This window comes from Mus pahari, chromosome 11, assembly GCF_900095145.1.
Source record: "Mus pahari chromosome 11, PAHARI_EIJ_v1.1, whole genome shotgun sequence".
Taxonomy (NCBI): domain Eukaryota; kingdom Metazoa; phylum Chordata; class Mammalia; order Rodentia; family Muridae; genus Mus; species Mus pahari.
In genome coordinates, this window is record NC_034600.1 from 54,686,757 (window position 1) to 54,696,950 (window position 10,194).

Genomic DNA, 10,194 nt, shown 5'->3' on the forward strand with positions numbered 1-10,194 from the left:
AGACAAAGAAACACAAGACTGATCTACAAAGTTTACACCCAACTTTACTAAAAATAATAATAATAATAACAAATGCAGGTCCGAAGAGCGAAGCGTGTGTGTAGAGAGCACTCAGGAAGCACAACTCGGAAAGCTGCAGAAGAAACCCACACGTTTTAGAATTTCTGTGTTTAAGTTAGCAGTACCCAGAGACGACGAAAGCCAGTTACTGGAAGATTTACGGCTTAGTTAAAATTCAGTTTACAAGTCAAAGGCATTTTAAAATCTCTGTGCTGTTATGCAGCTTTATGGAGTTTACAATGGAGATGAAAACAGAAATAAAAAGATCTGACAAACAGAAAATGCCAAAGATACTTCCAGCATTATCAGTATGAAGTTCCCTCCCACCATTATGCTCTACCTTATTTCAACACAACTGTCTCAACTCCCCAAAAAGACAAATATGCTTCTTAGGGTCCTGTTCAAATGTAAATGTTTTAAGATACAAGTGTTTGGGGAACAAAGATGAGCAGTTCATTTTTGCTTTATATACATGGATGTTTTGCCTGCATGTTTCTGTGTCATGCATGTGATGCCATCCAAAGCCAGAGGAGGGCACTGGATCCCCTGAGACAAGAGTTCCAGGCAGCAGTGAGCCTCGTGGATACTGAGAATTGAACACGGGTCTCCCAAAGAACAGCCAGTGCTCTCTCTTCACTGCTGAACCCTCTTGCCAGCCTCCTGTAATGTACAGTTTTTAAAAATCTCAAATGTAAACTCCACATGGGCAGTGATGATTTGAGTAAAAGTGGTCCCCACAGAATATAAGGAGTAGTGTTATTGGAGGTGTGACCTTGTTTGGAGGAAGTGTGTCACTAGGGGTGGGCTTTTGAAGTTTTCAGATACTCGAGCCAGGCCAAGTGTCACTTGCTCTTCTTGCTGCCTGGGATCCAGATGTAGAACTCTCAGCTTCTCCAGTCCCATATCCACCTATACCTAACCATGCTCCCCATCATGATGATAATGGGCCAAACCTCTCAATTGTATACCAACTCCAATTAAATGTTTTCTTTTTTAAGAATTGCCACAGTCATGGAGTCTCTTCACAGTAATAAATATAACATAGACAGGAATTTTTAATCAATACTCATAAAACCTAGAATACTGTCTGGCTTATCATACATATTCAATAGATATTAATTAATAATTTGACAAGAACCTTTTATTTGAATAACGAATACAAACTGTATTATAACATTAGAAAGAGCTGGTAAGATGCACAGTGGGTAAAGAATACTTGCCCACGAGTCTAAATACCTGAGTTTGATTGCTGGGACCCATGGTGGTCACACATGTACACACATGCATGTGTGTGTGTGTGCACGTACATGCGCGCGCGCGCGCACGCAGACACACACACACACACACACACATGCATGCCCCACAACAAACAAGCAAATAGGATTTCAAAACATTTGTATACAGCTTTAACATTGGTAGCCTCAAATCTTTTCCTTTTCCATCTATACCTAACACAAAGGCCTCTTTACGGCTTCTTGGTAACCCACAGGGTGAGCCCCTCAGAATGAGTCACAGGCTTTCACCGTTATTATTTCTGGGGACTATATGATACTTCCCAGGTCCAAAACTTATTCAAATAATGAACTATAACTGTAGAAAGAAAACTTGACCCTACTGAAATAGACTGGCATAGGAAAGAATATTAAAACAAAATATATTAAAATTATTATAGAATTATCATAAAAGAACTGGCACAATTCTAGATTTTTTCATAATCTTCTTACATCCTTTGAAACATGTTTTCTAGTTCTTTGTTCAGTACTGTTTCATATTATTCCTAAAGTTTTCTTTTCAAAGTCAAATTCAGATGTCATATAATAAGCTATAGTATGCTTTTTAAATTTTATATCAAAAGAGTGAACTTATTTTAAAATTATATTCTAAAAAATTCAGAGCTGAAACACTTTATTGAGAAAGCCCCAGTGCTTGATAAACTAATACTGCAGTTTAAGTAACTCTAAGATCAGGAAATTGAGACTCATAGTGTCTTCAGCTGTTCTTTGCAGAAAGATTTAAAAGTGATTAAACTTTTAATCTGGTCATGGTGATACACACCTTTAATTCTAGTACTCCGGAGACAAAGGCAGACCAACTGCTGTGAGTTCGAGGCCAGCCAAGTCTACAGAGTGACTTGGCACAGTAGGACACCCAGAGATACAAAAAGAAGCCCTGTCTGGAAAAACAAAGCAAAACAAAAGGGCCTTGACTCACAGTCAGGTTCCGATCCCAGATCTGTATGCTTCCATTCTGGCAGGCAGCTGCCACGAGGTTCCCATCTCGACTGTACGTGCAAGTCGTGGGTATGACCTTTTTACCCTGCATCGTCCGAGGTTTAAAAACACTTTTTTGCTTCTTTGGATTTTCAACTTCCCAGAGCCTCACAGTCCTAAAAAGAAAGGAAACAATATCATTTATTTACAATATCCTGAAGAATCAGGCCCAGATATACTACTTTGTCTTTTAGGGACTTTTTATACATTATAAAAGTCTTATTTATTAATATTCTAGAAAAATATATAGAATTTGAATGATGCCATCAAATTCAATGGCAAATTCTACTCCAATCTATCAATTACTTACAGTCAATGCCCTACAAAGCGATGGACTCCTAGCTCTTGTGTATATCTTGGTAAGGAGGCTGCTATTGGGCATAAGCCTCCTATTTAGTGCACATTAATTTATAAATTATTTACAAGTGTCAGTGAATTCCTCTATAGTAGATACTAGAAAATGCACTAAATAAGCAAACAAAACAAAAATAAAAGTCAAACAAAAAAACCACCCCCTGTCCCACTCCAGGGTCCAGGGTCCAGGCAGAACCACATGCCTCTGGGAAGTGAGCAGACAGAGCTCTCTGATGCCAAGCTTGAAGCAGGCAACATGTCCAGGCAGCCCAGGCCTGGGCAGGGGCACGGCAGAGTCCCCAGACAGGGAAAGGAGCATTGCCATGGAGGGGATTAAAGCCATGAGATTCAGAACACCAAAGATGAGGTCAACACTTCCTGGTAGAAGCTATGCGGCCAAGGGTATGCTCAAATTCAAGGAGAAGAAAATCTAATAGTTTACAGCCAATGAAAATATAGTTTAAAAAAAAAATAAAGTTAAAAAAAAAAAAAAAAAAAAAAAGGCAACCTGGAATCAAGGCCTTTTCAAATAGATAAGCCTGAGAGAATTGATTGCTATTCAATATGTGGTACAAGATACGTTAAAGATGAGTTATTAAAAGTTAAATTAAAAACCAAATAGAAGTCCAAATCCACACAAAGAAAAACTGAAGGTAAATATAAAAGACATTTTTAGAAACTATTTAAATCTCTTTAAAAAAAATTATATGGCTATGAAGCAAAATTAAAATAATATATTGTGAGGCTTATAATGCTTGTTCAAATGAAACATACAACAGCAACTGCACAAAGGTTGTGGAAGAAGAATGGAAGAGAGAATCCCACCACAATCACACAAAACATAGCTGACAATGGAGTAATGTGTATATAAATGTTGCTTCCACTAGAACTGAGAAGACAGCGAGAATAATGAGATCAACACAAAACTAATAAGTGCAGATGGTGTGGGCCCAGCATCATCAATAAAAGGCGCCCTCTCAATAGAGCGCCACAGTGCTAAAATGTCAGTCAGTCGTTTAGGAACAAATTTACAAAAGCAAACTAGACAGACTGGTAGGCAAGGCTTGCTGCACGGCTTAGCAGTGAGCAGTTCTTGATTCTATTTAAACCCTGTTCTCAAGTCAGAACTCCAGAGATGGACTTAGGGGTAGAAGCTGTATCTTCTTGTCCTTCTTCCCAAAGTAGCCATACTGATTCAATCTGCCTTTAAAGTATATAAACACAATTTAGATAAAGTGATCAAATTTTCTAGAAATGGGTAACAATCAAAGTTCACTCAAAAATCAAAAATTTACATATACATATATATGTGTGTGTGTATATATATATATAGATATATATATATACACACACACATATATACACATATATACACATACATACATAGCAACAACCAAAGCTCACTCGAAAATAAAAAATTCACTATTATTCATATATATTAATTCAATATACTACTAAATACTGATATATAATATATATGCAAAAAGCAGAATGTGTAATTTAAAACCTCTCCACTAGCTGGGTGTGGTGGTACATGCCTATAATTCCAGTACTCAGAAGCTGAGGTAGGAGACCTGCCATGAGTTCAAAACCAGCCTGCGCTAAAAAGTAAGCTCTAGGTCAGTGTGAGCAAAAGTGAGACTCTATCCTGTCCCCTAAAAAAACCTCCCCCAAAAAACAAAACAAACAAACAAAAAAACCCAATGAGAAAACTCAAGACAATTTTGCTGTTGAAATCTCTCTAAATACAAGTTATGATCTTTAATCTAAAGGTCCAGAATCTACAACACTACATAATCTACAAACATTTTGAAGTATATTTCTTCCAACAACTGCTTAAAATGATCAAAACTCAGTTATTAGACTTGTCAACTCAGTGTGTCATCTTATTTTATGGATGTACTAACTAAAAGAGGTGGTTTACACCTGCAACCCCGGCCCTCCCAAGGCAAAGACAGCATGATTGCAGGTTAGAAGCCAGCCTGAGCAAGAGCCCGAAAAAGAGGAAAAAAAGAAAAAGAAAGGGGGGGGGGAAGGAAGGAAGGAAGGAAGGAAGGAAGGAAGGAAGGAAGGAAGGAAGGAAGGAAGAGAAAGAGGTCATACTGCCTAACAGGGTCTGGAAAGGTTCTCAGAAAACCAGAAGGAACAGCGGGACTGTAGCGTTCAGACTAGTCTCCTGGGAAGTAGGGAGCCCCAAGTTACAAGGCACCCGGCCGTCAGTCAGATGTCCTCAGGGCTAGGACAGAGACTCCTGGCTGTGTGTGCTCTTCAGTGTCTGCTGATCAGTTTAAGCCTGTCTTTCCCAGACTCTCAGGAAGCTAACTTGGACCAACAGAGTGTAATTGAGAGAATTTCAAGGAAGCCTCTGAGGTTACAGTTCCTTCTTCATGTTCTTAACACTTTAGTCTGGCAGTTATCTGAATATGGAATTCATGAGTACTGTGCATTATGGATTTAATTTACAGTTCCAAAATGCCTTAGTGATGCGAAGGACTGGTCCACACACCGTTTTTCTTCTTTCGGGAAGGAACTGTTCAAATGTTTGCCTGCTTTCAATATTAAGTAGTTCATTTTCTTTTTACTAGATGCTGACAGCTCTTTATTCTAGATACAAGTTTTGTTGCTTTTGTTGGTTGGTTGGTTTGGAGGAGTGGCAGGAAAAGAGGGCGGGGACACAAACCCAGAGACTTGCACATGCTAGACAAACATACTGAGTTAATCTCCAGCTCTGGATCTCATTTCTTGATGAGAAGTGTATTTGGAAAGGAGCAAGTATTATCCGGGTATATTATCATGACCTTTCTTTTTTTTAAAAAAAAAAAAAGTGTTTCAGTAACAGATTTAAAATAAAAAAATGTTGGTGGGCTGGAGAAACAGCTCAGCAGTTAATCACACTTGCATAGGGTTTAGGTCCTCTGCAAGGTTCAGCTCTCAGTACCTACACAGCAGCTAACAACCTCTGTGGCTCCAGTTCCAAGCAATCTGATATCTTCTTACACCATGGGCTCTATAGCTACGACATGGTGTATAAACATTCAGACAGGAAAGACACAGGTTCACATAAGATAAATGTGAACTGATCTTTTGAAATTCTTTGAGACAGGGTCTCAAACAGCTCAGAAGACCTGGAACTTCTGGTCCTCCTGCCTCTATCTACCTCCTATGTGCTAGTATTGTAAGTGTGTGCTACCATGTCTGGTCTATGTGGCACTAAGGATTGATTGCAGAGCTATCTATGTACATGCTAGATCAGCAATCTACCAACTATGCTAAATCCCCTCCTTAAATTCCTATACAGTTTAATTTATTAGTATTTGGGAACCATATAGTTAAAAACTTCTTACCTAACCAAAAATAATAGAAATCCCCTTTATTTCTTCTCTAAGTTTTATAGTTTTAAATTTTATGACTAGATTTGTCATCTACTTGAACTGATTTTAATACACAGTTCAAGGTCAGGACCAGGCTAATGTTTCTGTAAGTGGATGCCCACTGTGACAGCATCATTTGTATTATAAAGCCTTCCCCTTACTGAAGGTATCCTGTACTGTCTACTTGTTCCTTGTCTCTGTTAACTGTTTCCCACAATTAGCAATCACAAAGGACTGAGAAATACTACATGTGTTTTTATTTTTCTGGTCCAAGATCTACAGTGGTGAGGATAAATTACAATAGTCAACTTCTCCTTTTTATAACTGAGCATCCCCAATGACAGATGGCGCTTTAGACTTATGGTGAAAAAGACCCCACACAAGCATAAACAATCATCATGTGGCTTGTTTAAACCTCATCTTGTCTAAAACTGGGATGATGATAGCAACATTGAGGGACTGTGAAGACAAAATGAGATTAGGGAGGTAAACATATCCAGGACAATACTTGGAACATAATAGGCTCTCAATAAATACTTGTTCCTTTCTGCATTTCCCACTAGATCATAAATAAAAAAACAAAGCTAATAAATCTAACAAATAAGTATTTCTGTTTATTTTAGTTTATTAATAAGTAGGGCTAATTATCAAAATAATGAGAAAGTAAAAATTAATTCACCTAGAATATAGATGTGTGAAATACAAGTTCATACAACATCTAATAGTGACTAATTACACTAAGGTTTCATGGCCCTTATTCTCTGAATGTATGCCTAAAAATTAGATGCTAAAGTACTGGGTCGTTAGGTATCTGTCAGAACATTTTATGCTGAAGAACAGATATTTTGAAACTTGGAGTGAGATCTGGTCTTGTAAAATTAAAACTGTGTTTCATAAGAAAGATTTAAAAATAGAAGAGGGACCTGCCTGGGCCTTTCTGGACATAAAATGAAAACATCCAGAAGACAAGAAAAAGACACAGGTGGGGTCATTACATTGCCCCAGGCACAAATGCTTTCTGTCTTAGAATTCTGGATTGTGTCCAGATACAAGTTCTAAACTTTCTGGCATCTGCTATATAAATGCATCACGGCTCTTGGCACACATCAGGGGAAGCATTAATTCTTCACGGAAATCACTTAGATCTTGGCTTAATTTTTCTCGAAAGACTACACAAGCAACTCAACTAAGAGTCTGAAACTTATATACTCTTTTGGTAGAAAAAAAAAATAAGGCCTTCTTTTTAAAAAGTATTAAGGATTCAAGTTCCATAGAAATGAGGACAGTGTTCTAACTTTTATGTAAACAAATAATAATCTTTATGAATACCCACTTGACAGTAAACTCATATACATATACTTAGAAACTACAGTGAGAAGACAATAGTCTCTTTTTTCTTTCCCAGTTTCTGCAGTCACTCCAGGATATGTACTCAAATCTGAAGATTTGGAGCTAGCCGCCTCTGATGAGAGAGAACACAGGACATTTGTCTCTCTGGGTCTGGGATCTAGATTTTACTCATCTTTTCTAGAGTCACCCATATGTCTGCAAAGTTCATAATTTCATTTTGCTTTGCAGCTGAACATTATTCCATAGTGTATAGGCACATTTTCCTCATCTGTTTATCTTCATCGGTTGAAGGACCATTTGGTTGTTTTCCCTTCCTGGCTATTGTGAATAGCGCTACAAGAAACATGGCTGAGCGAGTATCTGTGATGCAGGATGTCAAGTCTTCCATCCAGAATGAATCAGACTGCAACCCTACCGACAGTAAAATAGTTTAGGAGATATTTTTTTTTTCCCCAGCTGGACGAGTAATGCTTCTTCCAAGAGTCAGTGACCATCTCTCAAAACCTTCCACCCCATGTACGAGAATTAACCCTTTGAGTTGTTGGTCAGAGTTGTCCCACAGACTTCCAAAATAGTATAGGCTACTGATATTCCTCTTGGTTGTCCCAGAGGTGGAACGTCAGTCCTTATTGACAAAGACACCATGTACTTCAGAAACAGAGCTTAGAATCCCCCGTGCTAGAACTAATCTGAAAGCACCATGCAAGTGTAAAGAGGAAGGAAGGAAGGAAGGAAGGAAGGAAGGAAGGAAGGAAGGAAGGAAGGAAGGAAGGAAGGAAGCAATAGTCCTACCCAGCTATAATGTCTGTGATCCACAACAAAGACCAACATGAGAACAATAACCCTCAGGATACAGTAGTAGCACACATACCTTAGTGATAACCAATAGCTCCCTGATTGATCGTAAGTCCTGCTTGACAAGAGATAAATCCTGACTGGTACTAGGAACCCAGACAAATACCCAAGGCTAATGAAGTCATGGGATCTTAGATGTGAATCTATAGCCACCACTTTACTAGACCAGCATAACCCTTAACTACCTTCTAAATATTTATTTTTACACCCATGAATAAATGTAGTTCTCAACAATCATAAAAAAAACAAACAAACAAAAAAAAAAAAAAAAAAAAAAACCCTTCTCCTTGCAACAGATGGGGATCATTACAGAAAACCACAATCAATCAAAATGCAGAGTTCTGGAGTCCAGTCCCAATGGATACAATACAACTTCTAGACCTGAAACTCAAAGATCATTATAGAAGACAGGCAGAAAGACTGTAAGAGCTAAAGGATCAAGAAGTTAGCTATGACATTATGTTTCCTAGGAATATCAGAGACACACACAAAGTCTCACCAACATGGCCTGAGCAAAGGTAACAACAGCAGACATGCAAAAGTGGACAGGGAAGGCCATGAGGTGTGAACCCTACACAAAGAACTGCAGACAATTAAGGAATGCAGAGAATGGGAGAAACAGTCTTCCCCAGGGAAGATCTTACCAAGTGGGTGTCCAATATCAAACAGTCAGACCTGAGAATATTCATACAGGTAGCATTACACAGATAAAGCAGGTTGTAATCATGTATTTACCATGCAATTATGTATATTCATGTATGTAACAATAGTCATGAAAAAAGACATCATGGATTTGAAAGTGAGCAAGAAGAGGTATATGGAAGGTTTTGGAGGGAGAAAATATAATGACATTATAATCTTGCAAATTTTGTGACTCTTATGAATTATATTGTAAGTATCTAAGGTGCAGGATATTTGATATGTGACCCCCTTCAAAAGGGTCATTAAACCCCAAAGGAGTCATGACCTACAGGTTGAGAGAAAGGAATGTAGTTAAGAGTCAATTTAATGTCAACAGACATAGCAAACAATGGAAACTGCAAAAGGCACATCTTAGTGTAGTCCTTGGGAATAAACAGCAACAAGATCTTTGCTCCAGTACACCCAGGCTCCAGTCGTTGCCAGGGAAAGCATGGACTGCAGAAGGGACACAGCTTCTGGGACAGACCACGGTTCTGGCTCCAGACATCTGGGCACCATACCCACCAGAGCAGAGGTGTCCGCCCAGGAGCGCTCTCACTGCCTGAGCTGGTTAGGGAGCCATATTTGCTCCAGTACACTCAAGTTCTGGTCCTTGCTGGGGAGAAAGCAGACTGCAGAAGTGACACAGCTTCTGGGACAGACGCTGGTTCTGGCTCCAGATATACCGGCAACATCCCCTCCAGAGCAGAGGTGTCTGTCTGGGAGCGCTCTCACTGCCTGAGCTGGTAAGGGAGCCATCTTTGCTCCAGTTTGCTCAGGCTCCAGTCTGCACTGGCGAGAGTGTGGACTCCAGAAGCTACACAGCTTTGGGATAGACAGAAACAATCTAGCTTCTGGGACCGACCCTGTTTCGGGCTCCAGACATATGGGCACCTTCCCCACCAGAGGAAATGTGGCCACCCGGGAGGGCTCTGTGCCAAAGCAGGTGAGAGAGACATATTGTGTCCAGGGTCCCTCGGAGTCTAGCCTGTGCAGGTGAGTGTGCAAACTGCAGAGGTGACACATCTTCTGGGACAGGCCCCATTTTGGGCCTACATCTTCAGCCAGGAGGCAGATCTCGGAACACCATCCCTCTGTGCACCTTCCCTGCAAGAGGAGAGCTTGCCTGCAGAGAGTACTCTGACCACTGAGACTCAGGAGAGAGCTGGACTCCCAGGACTGCTGACAGAGGCTAACAGAATCACAGGAGGAACAAGCTCCAACCAGAGACAACTATAACAACTAACTCCAGA

At 39.6% G+C, this 10,194-nt stretch overlaps 1 protein-coding gene across 1 annotated transcript in view; it reads right to left on the reverse strand.

The window, feature by feature from the left end:
• The window catches only part of Wdr70 (WD repeat domain 70), a 200,156-nt gene that overhangs the window by 78,927 nt on the left and 111,035 nt on the right, over positions 1 to 10,194 (reverse strand). Inside the window, exon 10 of the mRNA XM_021208261.2 lies at positions 2,272 to 2,446. Within this exon, the coding sequence (XP_021063920.1) occupies positions 2,272 to 2,446 (175 nt within the window). The remainder of the gene's footprint in view (positions 1 to 2,271; positions 2,447 to 10,194) is intronic.